The following is a 20,028-nucleotide window of genomic DNA, read 5'->3' as shown; positions in this document are numbered from 1 at the left end:
TGGGCCCATAGCCAGGGGCTAGCAGACTTAATTCTGCAGCTGTGCTACTGCTGTCAAGCGCTCAGCCTCTAGCAGACCCACAAAGGGATCTTCCCACATCCTGCCAACACTTATCCCTGAAGCACAAATAATAAACCAATAACATAAAGCAATCCAGAAACACTTTAAAGGTAAAGGGACCCCTGACCATTAGGTCCAGTCGTGAGTGACTTGGGTTGCGGTGCTCATCTCGCTTTATTGGCTGAGGGAGCCGGCGTACAGCTTCCGGGTCGTGTGGTCAGCATGACTAAGCCACTTCTGACGAACCAGAGCAGCGCACGGAAATGCCGTTTACCTTCCTGCCGGAGCGGTACCTATTTATCTACTTGCACTTGGACGTCCTTTCGAACTGCTAGGTTGGCAGGAGCAGGGACTGAGCAACGGGAGCTCACCCCGTTGCGGGGATTCGAACCACTGACCTTCTGATCAGCAAGTCCTGGGCGCTGTGGTTTTAATGGCGTCCCATTAAAAACGTGGGGTTTTTTATTGACACATCCTAAAAACACTTTAGGATGTGTGAATAAGCATGCCCAACCTATTTCATCAGAAGTTGTTCTGCAGTTGGAATGCCCTGCCCTTGCCTCATGAAGGCCATTAATATTTACTGTCAATGGCATATTCATGAGAAAACGTGTCACTTCCGCTTTAGTAAAAGCTCAGCTTGGCAGGTCTTATGAGTTTAAGTAAATTTCAGACTGTTCAGTAAGTTATTGTACAAGCGCAGGGTAGTGCTCATATTGTGTGTTTTGTATTGTTGCAGTTGGATAATATTACAAACCATGTATATGTATTTATTGTCTGTAAAGTATAACGGGTTGCCAGATTATAATACTGCGACAGTGATTCTCTGATTGCCTTTGTCTTCTAGTGTGTACATGTTTTAACAGCTTTTGCTGGCAAATTGAGCCACACTGTAGATCTTAGAGGTACAGAGGTACCTCGTGTTACGTACCGTCCCCCTTACGAATGCTGTGGGTTACATGCTCCGCTAACCCAGAAGTAGATGCCCCTTGTTGCGACCTTTGCCCTGGGATGCGAGTGGAAGTTGCGTGCTGGTGGCGCAGCAGCGGGAGGCACCATTAGAGAAAGCATGCCTCATGTTACGAGTGGTTTCCTGTTACGAACGGACCTCCAGAACAGATTAGGTAGTAACACGAGGTACCACTGTACCACTTAAAATGTAGCAGACAGTTGCTCTTTCTGTTCAGTTACATGCTGCACTTTTTTTCTGTCCTGTATCAAGTACAACGGGGCTTCATATCTCCCTTTCATATTAAAAAGTTGAGTATTTACTCCAATGTTTTTCTGGTTCTTTCAGTATATACTTCATATATACGTACATACATCTGCAACAGCCAGGAGCAATAGGTAGAGCAACTGAGTGGGGTCATTGCCTTTGTCCCTGCTACTTCCTTTCTGGGCTTCCTTTTGTTCCCTCCTTCCATGAAAGTGGGGCAATGAGTCAAATGTCACGGTGTTTAACAGGAACTGTTTTTGTTTCAAATTTATACCCCACCTTAGAAGGAGATCATCAAATGTTGATTGACATTGTTCTTCTGCAATACTCTGAGGAGATGGAGTCTCTGTTGCGCTTTCTTAACCACCTGGGTTGTATTTATTTTCCAATTAAAGTCTTAGAATCATAGAATAGAATCATAGAGTTGGAATAGACCACAAGGGCCATCGAGTCCAACCCCCTGCCAAGCAGGAAACACCATCAGAGCACTCCTGACATATGGTTGTCAAGCCTCTGCTTAAAGACCCCCAAAGAAGGAGACTCCACCACACTCCTTGGCAGCAAATTCCACTGTCGAACAGCTCTTACTGTCAGGAAGTTCTTCCTAATGTTTAGGTGGAATCTTCTTTCTTGTAGTTTGGATCCATTGCTCCGTGTCCGCTTCTCTGGAGCAGCAGAAAACAACCTTTCTCCCTCCTCTATGTGACATCCTTTTATATATTTGAAAATGGCTATCATATCACCCCTTAACCTCCTCTTCTCCAGGCTAAACATGCCCAGCTCCCTTAGCCGTTCCTCATAAGGCATCGTTTCCAGGCCTTTGACCATTTTGGTTGCCCTCCTCTGGACCCGTTCCAGTTTGTCAGTGTCCTTCTTGAACTGTGGTGCCCAGAACTGGCCACAGTACTCCCGGTGAGGTCTGACCAGAGCAGAATACAGTGGCACTATTACTTCCCTTGATCCAGATGCTATACTCCTATTGATGCAGCCCAGAATTGCATTGGCTTTTTTAGCTGCCGTGTCACACTGTTGGCTCATGTCAAGTTTGTGGTCAACCAAGACTCCTAGATTCTTTTCACATGTACTGCTCTCAAGCCAGGTGTCACCCATCTTGTATTTGTCTTCACTGAGATAAACTCCCAGGAATTTAAAGGAAGAGACTCTCTCCACACAGCCCTCCCCGATGTACAGCGGGGCTAGTTCTCTTCTCTTCCTCCGAAAGTCCAACACCATCTCCTTTGTCTTGCTGATATTAAGGTGCAAGTTGTTCCCTAGGCACTATGTAGATATTTTTTGGACCTCACCTCTATATGCTGATTCGTCTCCACCTGTTATTAACAAATGACTGTTCTTGAAAGAAATGACTGTTCTTAAAGACGACATGTTGGAAGAAACATATTATTCATAAGGACGGTGACAACACGGTGGAAACTAGACTGTTTGAAACATGCTATTCATATCTATCTGAGGAATCAAACATGTCGGAAACCAGACTGTTTTCAGCTATACCTGTTCATGTCTATTTGAGGAATAATCATGACAACAGCTATCACTTGGTCCAACCCCCTTCAATACAAGACAATGTAGCCATATGGAAACTGAGCCTGTATAAGAAGCTGGAAAGCCTTGGGAACTTTGTGTGCTGTCCTACCTGTAGGAGGATGCCGTCCGATGGCCCTTAGAAGAGACTGGCCATCTCTTCTAGTGGGTCCAACCATCTGGTAGGTATGTGTGTATGTATGTATGAATGAATGAATGAATGAATGAGTGAGTGATGAATGACTGAGTCCTTATTGCTTATAACTTGTTAATCAATAAAGGGTTGTGATCTGAAGAGAATTGTGTCATTTTGTCTTTCTTGAAAATGCTTGATAAAGGTAAAATAACTTAACTCTTTTCATGACAAAGAGACAGGATTATTGGGCATTAGTGAATACAGTATTAGAATAATGCAGAAGCTTGAGAGGTTTCTACATTAGTCTGATGAACTCGCCGTATTCCTATTCCTGACAAAAGCATATTTGTACTCTACAGGATTTATTTCACCTATTTTTCTGGTTGAAGTAAATGAACAAGGCAAGTAGGCTTCCATCCTGATACAAACCTTACATAGAAAGGCCAGATATAGGCGCTATTGTAGCAGTGCAAGTCACTGTTATGGTGGCTGACAAAATATCCTATACATGTCTACTTGGATGTAAGCCCCATTGACCCCAAGATGAGTGTGCGCAGGGTTGCAGCCTAGGTAATCCAAAACAGAACACATCTATGGCCATTGAAAGTGTTTTTGAAGGGAAAATGCCCCTTTGGCTTCAAATCCCTGCTTGGAAAAGCTTTGAATTCTGAAATGATTATCTGTATTCCTTTCTCCGTTGGCACAGCTGCCACAGCATGCAAATCCTCTCCTGTGCCGAAGATGCACTTGTGAGTTGAAGCTGCTGATGAAGTATTTTCCCATCAGCACAGAACAGGTTGTTCCTGAATAAATGCGTATTTAGTCAGGGAGGGACTTGCTTGGCAGGGGGTTGGACTCGATGGCCCTTGTGGTCTCTTCCAACTCTATGATTCTATGATTCTATAATCGGTGCTTGTGCACTTCTCACAACTGTGTTTCCAAAAGCATGAGATCATGTTAGTTATCCATAAACTACATTCTGACATATCACAGTGGTTGTGTGCATTGCCCCAAACCGTATTAAATGTTTTTCAGCATTTTGTGAATGTTCTTACCTTCCTCCGTGCTGATAAAGCCCATGCTGTCAATTCCACCCATTCACTCCTTGGGGCAGTCTAGCCTCAGCCAGAGTGAACGGCGTTAGGATTTCTTTCATGCAAAGCACTTGAATTCTGCACTTCTGCCCCCCTCTCTCCGGAACAGCTCGAGAGCTCCTTCCGCTCTTGAGCAATGGGCGCTGCCCGCCTCCCTGGCGCTGGGGGCGGGCGGGCAGCGCCCTTGGTTCCCGGCGCGTCTCCCGCCCTCGGAGGGGGCTGCTCCCACGCGGGAGCCTTTCTGAGGAGAGCCCACAAACCCCGACGCCTTTCCACATCGTGGAGCTGAAAGGTTCCAGGTCTAAAAAGTGAGGTTTGTGAAACAGGAAAGAAAAAAGGCGCCCTTAAAATTTTTTCGAGCACGACCCGGAAAACTCACCTGAAAAATAGGTAACCTCTTGTCTCAGTCGGGCAGGATTTCATTGAATACATTAAAAAAGAAAAATTACACTTTCCTCTTCTGCAAGCCTCTCAGTTTGGGCTAAGTAGCATCGATTTGGTTGGGGGAAATTCCTGGTGTTAAGAAGAGCCATTGATTCTTGGTCCTCCTTGTGCCTTTGGCGGCTCAGCTCTGGACTTGGGTTTCTGCGCATCTTTCAAGCCATGGGTCCCACTTCCGGGTCTCTCCTTTTCCATGACGGGGCTCTCCTCTGACCCCTCCTCTGTGTCTTATCACAAATATCCAGATAACCAGCTTTATCATTTTTTCTTGTGAATGTAACATCTCATGCCAGCCTTGGTTTGGTTTGGTTTTTATGTGTTTTATCTCATGAAATTTCATTTTGTTATTTGGATTCTATGGATAAAATCCATGGACGTAGCTAAGGGAGGGCAGCTTTCCCCTACAATCAAGTAAATCAATAAAAATATTTAACTAACTGAGGTTCTGGCTCCCCAACATGAAGCCTGTCCCCCACAATAGAAATCTTGATAACATTTCCCATGATAACATTTAATAAAAATACTTAAAAAAAATCAAAAAATCAGATTGCGGTGGGCGACTTCAATATATGCCCAGAAGCAGCTTATTATGAGGAAATGCTGTGGCATAAAGTGTTTCAGTAAACTCTCAATTGCTGAAAACACAATTCAGGTTGTCACTTCTGCTGCCTTCTAAACTGAAAGAAACTGCATTTACGACAAACTGTTTTGTAACTCATGGCTGGCTATTTTTCTTTCCTACTCCTTGAGAGCCAGTGTGGCATAATGGTTAGAATGCTTGCTGTGACCATGAGGCTAGGGTTCGAATCTCCACTCAGCCATGAAGCTTACTGGATACACTTGGGCCAATCATGTCAAATGCACGTCAGATTTGCAGAAGTCTAGTGACCAAGACAAGAAATAGTCCTGCTCCATTCTGCCATGGTCAGACCACACCTGAAATACTGTGTCCAATTCTGGGCACCAATTTAAGGAGGATGTTGACAAACTAGAAGGTGTGCAGAGGAGGGCGACCAAGATGATCCAAGGTCTGGAAACCAAGTTAGGAGGAATGGTCAAGGGAGTTGGATATGTTTAGCCTGCTAAGTTCTTTCTTGACTTAAGCATTTATTCATTTACTAAGCCTTAGTACATCAAAATCTTGAGGGAGAATTTCCTGAAGAAAGAAATTAAATATTGTAGCTTAAGCCAAGAAGAAATGTAACATATAGACTTGAATGTTTATAAATATATCAAAACTGTGAGAGAGAATTTACTGAAGAAGCCCGAGACTCTTCATGGGTGTAACAGGTGACAAACGCCGGCACCCTGTCTAATTATTGTGCGCAACATCACCAACAGTTCGTTTGATCAAACTTATCTTCGTTGATATCTAACCCTTGAGCGCAACATTGCTGACACTTCGTTTGATCAAACTTACCTTTGTTTATATCTACAGGGGCCTGGCTAAAGGACCTTTAAAGACTGAATCTTCCTTTTGGACACAATTTGAATGAGTTTTCTGTTTGTGGCCTCTGTAGTAGATCTTGTACATTGTTCTCTCAAGTTTTGGATTATTAATATAAGTTTTAGAACGTAGAATGGTTTGGTAGTGTTTTGTGTGCTGCTTATGTGCTGCTTACTTTATACTGGTCTACTACCAACTTTGAGAAGGAGCGGAGAGGGCTCTAGGACCCTGCCAGAGCCCTCATACCTGCTTCCCAAAGCCTGGTGTCTCCCCTACCTGGCTTTGGGAAGGCGGCTTTGGGCTGGAGAGGGTGTCAAATTTTGGCCTCACACAGGACGCAATATTACCCAGGTCCACCCCGATGACTGCCATGTGTCTTCCCCAGCCAGTGGACTGGGAAGGGTGGCACCTGGCAGCAGACCAGCTTCCCAGTGCCCTGATCCTGCCCACCTGCCTTGCTCACCTGGACTATGGCTGTTATCAAGGAGACAGAGCAGTGGCCTATTTTCACCTAATCTTGTCACGGTGAGTTTTTGCTCCTGGACTCTCACTTCTGTGCATTGCACGTCAACACATTCTCCAGCATTCCTAAAATTATAGAATCACAGGGACCTCATGGGTCATCTGCGCTGACCCCCTGCAAGGCAGGAATCTCAACTAAAGCAACCCAGAGCTATAAAATAACCTTTCATACAATCTTTATCTAGGGCGTGTTTACTGAGATTGCTGGATTGTTGAGCTCAAAGGTTAAAAGTTGCCTGACTGCTTTACCCTTTGCTATTGCAAATGCAACTAGCACAACTTCCACATCCCAGAGATCTTTCCCCATTGTCATGTGAAGAAGAATCGTAAATGGAAGCATTTGGGAAGCCTGCCAAGCCATGTGATGTTGTTTCTCAACACTGTAGACCTTGTTTCTCAGTTACTGTTTTTGGCCATGGAATAAGACTGCTAAATATTTTCAAACCCATGTCTTTCCTGCCAGGATTTGCTTCCCTCCGTCCAATTGGAGCAAACAGCTGGGAGGGACTGTTGCTCAATGACACTCTTTAAAAGCTCTCTTCTCTCCACCCTGAAGAAGAATTTCAGAGTGGAAGAGGCGGACTAGGCAGTACGGTGAATCCTTGGGCTACTGCCTCATCACATCTGCAGTCTTCACAGGTCTGTTGTATAGCTTTCAGTCTGCAAATATTAAGTTGTTGTCAGGTATACCAGTTACAGTTGTTTAGAGCAGGTGAATGTCATATTTCTAGTCATCAGAAGGTATCAGGGTCTTTGTAAAGGACAGACTTGAAGGATAAAATGGCATATGAAATGTTGAAAGGGATCTGGACGAGTTTAACAGAGCACACCTGCTGGTTTCACTGGAGTAAAAGCACAGGAACTTACGAAGCAGCAAGAACAACTAAAATAGCTTACTTTCAAAAATGAATGTGAGGAATGGAGAAGACCAAATCACTAAGGAATTAGTGTCAGGATATCCTCTTTAATAAGTTTGCTAAGTGTAATATCCCGTTATGAAATCACTGGTTTTTAATTGAAAGGAATAACTGAGTATTGCTTTTACCCAGGCATAGGCAAATTCAGCCCTCAGATGTTTTGGGACTACAATTCCCATAATCACTGGCCACTGGTCCTGTTAGCCAGGGATGATCGGAGTTGTAGTCCCAAAACATCTCAGAGGGACGAGTCTGCCTGTGCCTGCTTTTACCTATATTACAATTTCTAGAGGAGTGCATAGAATGTTCTACAATCCTCATACTAATCTTGTGAGGTAGGTTATTAAAATTTTGCTAATAAAAAAGGGAGGATGAGAAAGTATAGTTTCTTCCCCGTCACTTAGTGGCAGAGGTGGTTTGTAAACCCACTGAATCCATCCCTCTTAGTTGTAGAGAGTCTCTCTCTAGACTGTTCCATGATTTGCTTCTCTTGCAAGAAAATATGGCCTGGACGTTAACCAAACCATCTGCATAGAGACAAGGCATGCAAAGGTCTGGCTGGAATCCATACTGCAGCATGGATAATACAGCCTGGGGCTGAAAGATAACAGCTTGTCAAAGCCATGGCGGTTGAGCTCACAGTGGAGGGTGAGATTTGAGCTGGGGCTTCTGGCTCATAGTTGGAGAAGCTCCGTTGTTATGAATATCAGGACACAGGTGTAACTTTTCATTTACCAAAAGTGAGGTACCTTGGTTGAGGGCTCCTGTTCCAGGCAGCACCTGAGGTGATGCATGGAAGCTGGCCATAATAAAAAAAGAACATGTCTGAAGGCCCACTTGCTATAACTTTACATGTTTATGGACCTAGTCAGTTCTGAGACCTGGTGAATTATGGCAAAAAGCCATAGTCTGACAGAGGCATCATTTATGCTAATCATAGAATCAGAATTGTGGTCAGAAGGGACCCCAAGGGTCATCTAGTCCAACCCCCTGCAATGCAGGAATCTCAGCTGAAGCATCCCTGACAGATGGTCATCCAACCTCTGCTTAAAAACCTCCTAGGCAGGGGGGGTGGAAAGGGGAAAGTTGCCACCCAGAACTGTTAACAAGGGTCGCCATAAACGTCCAGAGCTATGAGAAAAGGTCCTCCTGCTTCTTCACTTCTAGACCTACTTTCCAGAATATGGAGTAACATTGTGGGACATTTATTGGATCTGGGAGAACAGGGTAAAAGCCACGGCTTGGCCCTCAAGTGAGGCCTTTGGCCAGTCATTGTCTCTCAGCCTCACCTACCTCACAGGGTGAGGATAACATGGGAAATGGGAAACCAGGAGGGCCACCTTGAGCACTTTGGAGGAAAGGTGGGGTATAAGGGGAAAGGAGTCATAGAATCATAGAATTGTAACGTGGGAGGGGACCCCAAGCAGCTCAGCTGGTCCAACCCTCTGTGATGCAGGCATCTCAACTACAGCATCCCTGACAGATGGCCATCCAACCTCTGCATAAAAACCTCTAAGGAAGGAGAGCCCACAACCTCTCAAGGGAGACTGTCCCACTGCCAAACAGCTCTTCCTGTCAAAAAGTTTTTCCAGATGTTTAGTTGGAATCTCCTTGCTTGTCATTTGAAGCCATTGCCTTGAGTCCTACCCTGCAGAGTAGGAGAAAACAAGCTTGCTCCCCCTTCCATGTGACAGCCCTTAAGATATTTGAAAATGACTATCATATCTCCTGTCAGTCTCTATCATCTTGGTTGCCCCCCTCTGCACATGTTTCAGCCTGTCACCATCCTTCTTAGATTGTGGTGCCCAGAATTGGACAGAGTATTCCAGGTGTGGTCTGACCAAGGCAGAATCGAGTGGTACTATTACTTCCCTTGATCTGGATACTAGACATCTGTTGATGCAGCCTAGAATAGTGTTAGCCTTTTTTGCTGCTGCATCACACTGTGGACTCATGTGAAGCTTGTGGTCCACCCTAAACCCTTTTCACATGAACTGCTAGTAAGCCAGGTGTCTCCCATGTTATATTTGTGCATCTGGTTCTTTCTGCCTAAGTGTAGAACCTGACATTTCTCCCTATTGACATTCATCTTGTTAGCTTGCACCCAGTTCTCCAATCTGTTAAGGTCATTTTGAATTCCGATTCTGTTTTCTGCAGCATTAGCTACTCCTCCCAGTTTGGTGTCATCTGCAAATTTGAGGAGCATTCCCTCAATTCCTTCATCCAAGTCACTTATAAAGACATTGAACAACAGTGAGCCCAAGACAGAACCCTGTGACACCCCACTTGTCAGTTTTTCCCAGGATGATGAGGAATCTTTAATGAGTACTAACAATTTCCCTCTTGAACACACATTTTACCTTTTGAAACATGGTAAAAATATGGCTGCTGAAAGACCTTTCTGATGGGGAAAGTCAACAAGAGAAAATGACCTTTGGTATCTTGCCTGCAGGGGGATTTTGTGGCTTCCTGGTGCAGAAATCGTTGCTGGTTTGAACTAGAAGAGAAATAAAGTAAAGTTTATCTTCCCTGAGGGAGGAGTTCAGAGATCATGGATGTATTTATTTTGTGGACGTGCTGGTCAGACCTGACATCAGACCTGCCTGGTTGAAATAATTATCTCTCGAAGTGCCATGGGGAAGGTTCAGAGATCGAGGTGACAAGTCAGCTAGTGCCTGAAATGGATATTCAACACTGTTTAGTGCTGTCGGCATACTTTGCCTGTCATGAACGTGTCAGGAACGTGTTGGGCAACAACAAATGGGATTAAATCATAGAATCATAGAATCATAGAGTTGGAATAGACCACAAGGGCCATCGAGTCCAACCCCCTGCCAAGCAGGAAACACCATCAGAGCACTCCTGACATATGGTTGTCAAGCCTCTGCTTAAAGACCTCCAAAGTAGGAGACTCCACCACACTCCTTGGCAGCAAATTCCACTGTCAAACAGCTCTTACTGTCAGGAAGTTCTTCCTAATGTTTAGGTGGAATCTTCTTTCTTGTAGTTTGGATCCATTGCTCCGTGTCCGCTTCTCTGGAGCAGCAGAAAACAACCTTTCTCCCTCCTCTATGTGACATCCTTTTATATATTTGAACATGGCTATCATATCACCCCTTAACAACCTCTTCTCCAGGCTAAACATGCCCAGCTCCCTTAGCCGTTCCTCATAAGGCATCGTTTCCAGGCCTTTGACCATTTTGGTTGCCCTCCTCTGGACACGTTCCAGTTTGTCAGTGTCCTTCTTGAACTGTGGTGCCCAGAACTGGACACAGTACTCCAGGTGAGGTCTGACCAGAGCAGAATACAGTGGCACTATTACTTCCCTTGATCTAGATGCTATACTCCTATTGATGCAGCCCAGAATTGCATTGGCTTTTTTAGCTGCCGCGTCACACTGTTGGCTCATGTCAAGTTTGTGGTCAACCAAGACTCCTAGATCCTTTCCACATTTACTGCTCTCAAGCCAGGTGTCACCCATCTTGTATTTGTGCCTCTCATTTTTTTTGCCCAAGTGCAATACTTTACATTTCTCCCTGTTAAAATTCATCTTGTTTGTTTTTGCCCAGTTCTCTAATCTGTCAAGGTCGTTTTGAAGTGTGATCCTGTCCTCTGGGGTGTTAGCCACCCCTCCCAGTTTGGTGTCATCTGCAAATTTGATCAGGATGCCCTTGAGTCCATCATCCAAGTCGTTGATAAAGATGTTGAATAAGACCGGGCCCAAGACAGAACCCTGTGGCACCCCACTAGTCACTCTTCTCCAGGATGAAGAGGAACCATTGATGAGCACCCTTTGGGTTCGGTCAGTCAGCCAGTTACAAATCCACTGAGTGGTAGCATAGTCAAGACCGCATTTTACCAGCTTCTTTACAAGAATATCATGGGGCACCTTGTCAAATGCCTTGCTGAAATCAAGGTAGGCTACATCCACTGCGTTCCCTTCATCTACCAGGCTTGTAATTCTGTCAAAAAACGAGATCAGGTTAGTCTGACATGACTTATTTTTCAGAAATCCATGCTGACTATTGGTGATCACAGCATTCCTTTCTAGGTGCTCACAGACTGTTTGCTTAATGATCTGCTCCAGAATCTTCCCTGGTATTGATGTCAGACTGACTGGGCGATAATTATTTGGGTCCTCTCTTTTCCCCTTTTTGAAAATAGGGACCACATTTGCCCTCCTCCAGTCTGCCGGGACTTCGCCTGTTCTCCAGGAATTCTCAAAGATGACTGCCAGTGGTTCTGAGATCACATCTGCCAGTTCTTTTAATACTCTTGGATGCAGTTCATCTGGCCCTGGAGACTTGAATACATCTAAACTAGCCAAGTATTCTTGTACTATCTCCTTAGTTATTCTGGGCTGTGTTTCTTCTGCTGAATCATTTGCTTCAAATGCTTCTGGTCGGGCATTGTTTTCTTTATAGGAGAAGACTGAGGCAAAGAAGGCATTGAGGAGTTCAGCCCTTTCTGTGTCCCCTGTTTGCATTTCACCATCCTCTCCTCTGAGTGACCTGAAGTTGTGGTATTGCCTGAAGTTGTGCTTTTACTATCTCCCTCTTAACAAACTCCCAGCCATCATGAACCCCCTTTCCTTTTAGTATTACTGTCCATGGGATCTCACCAAGCACTTCCCTAAGTTTTATGAAGTCGGCTTTCTTAAAGTCAAGAAATTGAGTCCTAGTATGCTTGGCTGCTCCTTTCCGCTGTATAGTAAACTTCAGAAGAGCATGATCACTCACGCCTAATGATCCTTCCACTTCTACCCCACTAACCAGGTCATCAACATTGGTTAGGACCAGATCTAAAATGGCTGTTCCTCTTGTTGCTTCTCCCACTTTCTGGACAATGAAGTTGTCTGCAAGGCCAGTGAGGAATCTGTTTGACCTTATGCTCTTGGCTGAGTTTGACACCCAACAAATATCCGGGTAATTGAAGTCCCCCATTACTACTATCTCCCTTCCTTTTGCATGCTTGGCCATCTGTTCCAGGAAGGCATCATCTATGTCCTCCGTTTGGCTTGGGGATCTATAGTAAACTCCCACAATGAAGTCTCTGTTATTCTTCTCTCCCTTAATTTTGACCCAAATACTCTCACTTTGGTTTTGAGGTTCTAAATCTTGGATCTCTTCACAGGTGTACACATCCCTGACATATAACGCCACTCCTCCTCCTTTCTTGTCTGGTCTGTTTCTCTGAAATAGATTGTATCCCTCCATTATTACATTCCAATCGTGGGACTTATCGCACCAGGTTTCAGTGATACCTATTATGTCATATTTAGTTTGCTGTACTAAGAGCTCAAGCTCATCTTGTTTATTTCCCATGCTTTGCACATTAGTGTACAGACATTGAAGTCCATTAATCATTCCCCCGTGTCTCTTATTTAAAGATTTTTTCCTCCCACCACTAGGTCTGCATGCTGTTTGCTCCATTTGGTCTATGACATTTGGATGATCATCTTCATCAATTGATAGACTCCTACCTTCAGGAGCACTGTCTCCCTCCCCCACATTAGTCAGTTTAAAGCCCTCCTGATGAGGTTTCTGATATTTTTGGCAAAAATATTCCTCCCAACCGTGCAGCCCATCACTTGCCAGAAGTCCATCTTCAAGAAACTGTAGTCCGTGATCTAAGAATCCAAACCGTTCCTGTTTACACCATTTGCGAAGCCAGCTGTTCACTTCCACTATTTTTCCCTCTCTCCCTGGGCCACGTCGTTCAACTGGGAGGACAGATGAGATGACAATTTGTGCATTTAATTGCTTCAATTTCCTGCCCAGAGCCTCGTAGTCTCGGTCATTGTGTTGTTGAAGGAGCATGACATATGCACACACCTGCTAAGACCAGGATGGAGAGGGTACTTCTGATCCCTCCCCATGAGATGCTCAGGGAGACTGGCATGCACAGCCCCCTACAATTCCCCTGGCATGGTTACTGGCAAACCTGAGCTACACTTGGTGGGTCGTGCGGTGGGGGGGGGGTGAGGCCAAGGGGCTCCCTCCCATAGGAACCACTTTCAGCTTGCTGTGCATGGCTTTCTTTCACAATCCTGGGCAGAAGCCCCTATTGAAAAGCCTCTCAAGCCTTGCAGGCATCTTGATATCCATTCCTTTCATCTACGTGAACCTCTTACGATATTGGTACCCATTTCCATGACCCCACTGGCCCTTCTGCTATAGGAAGGAGGCCCCCTGCTTCACCAGTCAGCCTTGATGCCCCACCGTCATGTTCATCAAACAACATTCATAGGCAAATAATTCCTCCACACAAAAAACACCATACGTTTCCCCAAGGTGGATTCTTCCTAAGGCTTTCCCACAGTGACTGAAGCAGAAATGTTCTCCTGTTGGCCAAGGCACAACTGAGCCTCCAGGCTGCCGGGAACTGCACACAGATCAGCTGTGAAAGCATGAACACAAGGAACGGAGTCAGCACTAAAAAGTGGATATGAGTGTTGCATTTAAGATTTTTTTACAGTGTTTACCGTTTGCTCAACTCTCCACTGCACTCCTGCTGCTGGTGTTTGAAGCTGTGCACAAATGACAGGAGCCACAATCCATCTGTATTCTGCAGCTTCCTGAGAAAAACCTACATTTGACTCATTTACCTTCACACCAGTGCAATTTCCTCATAGACACACTTTGCAAACAATTTTGACTAATACAATTCATTTTGTATGCTATTTTTAAAAATTTTAATATATGGCTTTTATTGTACACTTTCCCCTAATATATGCAATTTTGTTCCTCTTTTGGGTTGAAACCAATTTCAAAGGAAAGGTGCAGATCTGGTCAGGTATCATTTTGGGAATTGCAAAACAAGTTCAGGGAGTTATGTGTGCCTGGATTATTGAAGGTGCAAGAGTGTGAACTTTGTGGCAATAAGTATCTCTTTCTCCTCCTAGCCTAGCCCTAACATTCCTGAAACTGGGAAACCAGCCATGGCAAAGAAGAGAGTTGCAATTATCGGAGGTGGCTCCAGTGGACTTTGCAGCATCAAATGCTGTTTAGATGAGGGTCTAGATCCTACGTGCTTTGAGAGCAGTGAAGACATTGGGGGGCTCTGGAGGTTCAAGGTAAGCCAGATCATTTCATAAATGTTAATGTTTTTCTTGCTGAGGATTCTGTCAGTGGGGATTTGTAACAACAACTGCTAAGAACCTAGGTGCAGGAAAGGAGCAGAAACTGTGGTGGGAAAATGGAAGCTTTAACCTGCTAAAAGAAGTTCTTGGTCGCAGGAAGGAAAGACTGACCATGCTAAGCCCAACTGAATGCAGGGCCAGCAACTTGGACGCCTGTCTAAGGAGGCAGCTCCTCCAATATCCAGTTTTTCTGGATCTGCCTTTGCTGCTGCTCCCAAGCTCAAACGAAGCACTAAATACTGGCAGGTCGTGTGTGACGTGGTGTGTGGGCTGTTTCTTGTTGTGCATCAGTAGATCACACAGATAGAACACCTGAGTTTGCCACGCACCTTTTCTGCAGTTTGACTTGCACAATATAATTTTTGAGGATGAGCTAATTCATGGTATTCCAATTCATGGCTTCTCTGAAAGTAGTGCCTCATGTATGTCTGTCTCTGCCCTTGCAGTACTTTTCAAACAGTTTTAACATGTGTATTGCAACAATTCCAGTGTTTTCTTCCACAAAGGAAATTGATCCTGTTAAGGCCTAGCCTACATTTCCCAGTGATTGGAGAAGCAAGTGCCTCAAACAATATTATAATTGTCTTTGTTACTTGCCTTTCAAAGAAAACATCCCTAAGTGACATACAGTGGTACCTCTGGATGCGAACAGGATCCATTCTGGAGCCCCGTTCGCATTCTGAAGTGAACGCAACCTGCGTCTGCGCATGTGCGGGTTGCGATTCACTGCTTCTGTGAATGTGCGTGACATCATTTTGAGCGTCTGCACATGCGCCGAAACCCGGAAGTAACACATTCCGTTACTTCCGGGTCGCTGCAGAGCACAACCCGAAAACCCTCAACCTGAAGCAACTTTAACCCGAGGTATGACTGTATACAAAATGAGCACAACCTCACCCTCTTAAAATTATGCTTCCTGCAGGAGAATCCTGAGGAGGGACGGGCCAGCATCTATAGATCTGTCATCATCAACACCTCCAAGGAGATGATGTGCTTCAGCGACTTCCCCATCCCAGACGACTTCCCCAACTACATGCACAACTCCAAGATTATGGATTATTTCCGAATGTACGCCAAGCACTTTGATCTTCTGAAATATATCCGTTTCAGGGTAAGAAGAGTAGGACAGAGCAGCTGTGTTCTAGGATGTTTCTAGGTTTGGAAGAGCAAATTCTGGGCAGAAGAGTTCTTGACAATATACTATGCAATATACTATGAGTAGTTTGTACAAGTGGCCTCTCTCATGTTCTCTCTTGCCATAAGCAGAGCATTCAGTCAACAGGGAGGCCATTGAAGAAAAACAAAAATGATGCCAAAAACAAAAAGAGATTGGGGATTAAATCCTGCTGTCTTGGCTACCCGATGCAGAATTATACTCTGTCCTCCTGCTCATCAGCTGACAGCACCAGCTGTGGTTTGGGGGAAGTGGCCTCACAGGGTCACACTGGACCTCCTGGCAGCCTGAGATTAGCCTGTGGCTGCAGGTTCCCCATCCTTCTTTTAGGTGGAAGGAAGTTGAGAGTGTGTTTCTTCAGCTCTTTTCAGCTTTTCCTGATCAATCTGTGTTCGCTTTTTTGTAGACCACTTTTTCTTTTTCTTTTTGCTTTGTCACAGCAGAATTTTTTAAGGATGAAAAGCTTGCAATCTTTATTTGTGGGAGAGAAGGGGGACACCAAAACTCTGTCTTCTTCCATCTCTAGCAACCATTGAAGATGGGGTGGAGCCAGTGGAGAGCAGAAGGCAGGAGACAACCTGTCTAGGGAGAAGGGTCACAAGGGTTTAGTGAAACAAGAGGCTATAGAAGGTGTGAGTGGATCCCTCATGCAGTTATTCACTCGGTTACATGCCTTCCTGTCAACCGTGCACCTCTGCAGACTCCAAGAGGACAGCATAAAAACTGCTTTGCTAAACAGTTGATAAACAGGACTAATTTATGCCAGCTTACACAGAGCTAGGCTAAAACACAGGACTCGTTTGTAACGTCGCAAAAATGGCATGGTTTTTTCACTTGCAATCATTTTGTTTGAATGAACCATACAAAGTTCTGACTGAGTGGCTCAGCAAGATGCTTAGCAAACACATTCTTGCCAACTGCTGTGAGGTGTAACCTATCTCTTGCCAGAAGTCCTTACTCAAGAAAGCGGAGAAGAAGCCAACCCTTTCCTGACAACGTCCCCTGTGCAGCCAGTGGTTTACTGCCAGTATTTTCCTCCTTCCTGGGCCACGACTTTCATCAGGAAAGAGTGTTGAAAACAACCTCCGTGCCCCATGGTCCTTGAGCTTCCAGTCCAGAGTCTCATAGTTCCTTGCTATACATCAAGGGATGGCAGTATCATTTGAATGCCCGTGGATCAGAAGGGAGGGGTTGTGACCAGTGGGCTTTATAAGCCTTGGCAACTTCTCTGTCCTTGAATTGTTGCACCCAGGACATCCTGTTACCTCTGCACACTGCTGCCTCTGTCCCCCTCAGTAAGGAGTCCCCTTCCACCAACCCAAGTCCCTTCCTCCTCTGGGGAGTGGCAGGAATCATTCCATACACAGTGCCTTCCCAAACCACCTCAGAGTGTTCTAAGCTCTGCAACTTATGTTCTTGATCCTCTGGCCCAGTATCTGTGTCTGAGGTGAGCGCAAGGAATTAATTTTGCAGCTCCAATGACACAGCATGGCTTCTGACAGTACTGCTTCTGTGAGCCAAGTTCCTCCAGGAGTTTGTCTCCTGCAACGGGCGATCTTCCTCCTCTGTAGTTGCTCTTCCAGGACAGTCCACTCAGCTCTATCCAGAAAGTCATCATCTTGCCCAGTAATTTGAAGGGTGACTTGGCTGGCCTCAAGTTGCTGTACCTTCTCTTCCAGCGAGGCAGCCAGCTTGCACTTGCTGCAGGTGTAGTTTTGCACATTCTGAGGCAGAAAGACAAATATGGCACAGGCGTTGCTGGTCACTTCAGTAGCCCCCTCATCATCCATGTCTCTCAGTCCTACAGACACCGTGAGACGGCACTCTGGGCCTTCTCTTCCAAATGTCCTCACTAACACTCCTGTTTATTTGCAAGCTCTCAGAAGCTGCTATCAGCCAAGTCTACCTGCTGCTGGCTGATAACCCCTCTGCCCACTCCCTCCCTTGTTCAGCCTGGCTTCCTCTTGGCAGTAGCATGCAGCTACCCACAGCCAAGCCACCAAGCAGCTCAGACAAGCAACCAGCCTTAATTCCAAAGAGATAAGCTCACTCTTTTTAGTCTCCTCCACCAATTTCTCCCACTGTTGTTTTGTCAAATCTATTGTGCATGTGCTGCTGCTGCTGGGGGTTCCCAAAAGGAAGAAAGATGCAATAGAAATGTTTGAATAAATAAACAAAATACAGTGGTAGCTTGGGTTACATACGCTTCAGAATTAAGTTCTTAACCCGAGGTACCACTGTACTTATTCTAGCATGTTGTAAAATTCATCTATTTCTTGGTACTGGAGGAATTGAAATTTACCCTTGAGATTCAACAAGGGTTGTGGGTGGTGCTTTTCTTCCAGAAAAAGAAAAGGTGTCAGTACTTACTACGAAGTTGTAATAGTCAGTGCCACACTTTTAACCAATGCTTTTCATTGGCGGTGTGGGTGTGTCGGTACTGCGTGCCCCTGAGTACCCCCAGAAAAGAATTTGCTCAACATGGAATAATCTAAGGTCTGGTCCCAATCAGTTTTATTTGGAAGCATTTATTTTCATTTCAAGTGTGTAGGTTTAAGACCGCAGCCCTTAGGTGTCTTCTGATATGTATTTTGTACCATATGCTGAGGTATACATTAATATCACAGAAATAAATCCTCCATCATTCTCTTGCTGACTTTTTTCTTTCCAGACTAAGGTGTGCAGTGTAAAAAGGCGCCCAGATTTCTCTAGCACTGGCCAATGGGATGTTGTCACAGAGACGGGTGGAAAAGAAGAATCAGCCGTCTTTGATGCAATCCTGGTTTGCACTGGGCATCACACAAATGCACATCTGCCGCTGAACTCCTTCCCAGGTACGCTCTGTAGGTGCGAAGGGGAGCGACGGAGCCATTGCAGGCAGATGTTACAGGCAATCCTTGTTTTGCAAGGGGGTTACAGACCCCCGCGTGCGTCAGCTGAGCACACGTAAGACCACTCTGCTCCTGCCCCTTCTCATGACGTTTTTATGACATTTTGTGACTGCTTCAGGGTTTGCCACCCCTCAGTCGTTGCCTCTAGTATGGAAATGTGCATGCTCCCCTTGCCATGTCTCACTTGCCTGAGCTTCCCACAGCTCATGCTGTTTTGGGCACTGGCACTTACATAAAGGTGCTCAGCAGAGAAAACCACATGGCAGTGTCTGTCTTACCAAGGAACCTATCCTGTAACTGCATCTCTCTCTCTCTCTCTCTCTCTCTCTCTCTCTCTCTCTCCCCCTCTCTTAAAATAAGCTATGTTCTTCCTTTATGTTTAACTTGCTACTCATTTCTATAGCCTTTTCCCATGTGCAAAGTGTTGTGTATTTGTTATCCCACAGTTATTCTCACCACAACTCTGTGTAGTAAGTAATGCTTAGACAGAGAACAGGTTGTTCATTTCAGCCAGTGAGTTTCAAAGTATCACACTGGCACAACTGTATCACACTGGTGCAGCAGTTCTTTCCGTAGTTCCATGGGAACATTGGAAGCTGACTTATAATGAGTCTGGCCATGGATCCATCCAGCTCTGTATCGTCAAAATGGACTGGCAGCAGTTCTGCAGTTCCATTGCCTTTTCCCAGCTGTGCCAGGAGATGCTGAGGTTGAACTTGGGGCCTTTTGCATGAAAAGCGTCTTCTCTCACACTGGCCTTGAGTTGATCAGACTAGGGAGGGGGATAAGTGCTAAAATAAGCAACAAAGCATTAAAAACCAAAGAGCAACCTGTGTGTATGTCATAAAAAGCAAGTTTTCCAATCAAAAAAGATTACTTCACTAGCATAAAAGTTATTTTTTTTTCCTTCCTAGAACAGTACAGAAAGTACATTTGCTTAAAAGTTTAGGCTCACAAAACTGAACTAGTTTTGCAAATGTGGTTTGGAAAGATATTGTGAGAGAATTCAGGGGGAGCAAGGAATAAAATTTGTCCAGATTGGTTGCCATATGTCCTCTTTTTCCAGGACATGTCCTCTTTTTCATGGGTAGAGCCATCATAGAGATCCATAGTTCAAAGTAGAACTCAGCAAATGTGTCCTCGTTTTTGCTCTTCAAAATATGTCCACAGCCCTTAGTGCAGTTAGTGTTGCAACTACAGAGTTTACCAGTTTCATACCAGCAGAAAACGACAGTGCCAGATCTCATGTACAAGACGCATGCACACTACCTGAGCCTGAACAATTTTGCTCTTCACTTACAGGAATTGAAAAGTTCAAAGGTCGCTACTTTCACAGTCGTGATTACAAGAGCCCAGCTGAGTTTGCTGGGAAAAGAGTAATTGTGATTGGCATTGGGAACTCAGGCGGGGACCTTGCTGTGGAGATAAGTCGCTCGGCACAACAGGTCTG

General features: G+C 45.1%; 1 protein-coding gene across 7 annotated transcripts in view; it reads left to right on the top strand.

The window, feature by feature from the left end:
* The first annotated feature begins 4,181 nt into the window (after positions 1 to 4,181).
* The window catches only part of FMO5 (flavin containing dimethylaniline monoxygenase 5), a 29,737-nt gene continuing 13,890 nt past the window's right edge, over positions 4,182 to 20,028 (top strand). Inside the window, exons 1-7 of one of the 7 annotated variants that reach the window (XM_083507133.1) lie at positions 4,182 to 5,269; positions 5,416 to 6,458; positions 6,919 to 7,094; positions 14,277 to 14,447; positions 15,436 to 15,624; positions 18,359 to 18,521; positions 19,881 to 20,023. In XM_083507133.1, coding sequence (XP_083363259.1) covers positions 14,313 to 14,447; positions 15,436 to 15,624; positions 18,359 to 18,521; positions 19,881 to 20,023 — 630 coding nt within the window. In that variant the 5' untranslated portion in view covers positions 4,182 to 5,269; positions 5,416 to 6,458; positions 6,919 to 7,094; positions 14,277 to 14,312. Of the gene's footprint in view, positions 5,270 to 5,415; positions 6,459 to 6,918; positions 7,095 to 14,276; positions 14,448 to 15,435; positions 15,625 to 18,358; positions 18,522 to 19,880; positions 20,024 to 20,028 lie in introns of those variants that run through there. The other 6 variants (XM_083507134.1, XM_083507135.1, XM_083507132.1 and 3 more) reach the window with 6 other exon arrangements.

Source organism: Podarcis liolepis (assembly GCF_965112155.1).
Source record: "Podarcis liolepis genome assembly, chromosome: 6".
NCBI lineage: Eukaryota > Metazoa > Chordata > Lepidosauria > Squamata > Lacertidae > Podarcis > Podarcis liolepis.
The sequence above is the reverse complement of the archived record's forward strand: the minus strand, read 5'-3'. Positions and strand labels throughout refer to the sequence as shown.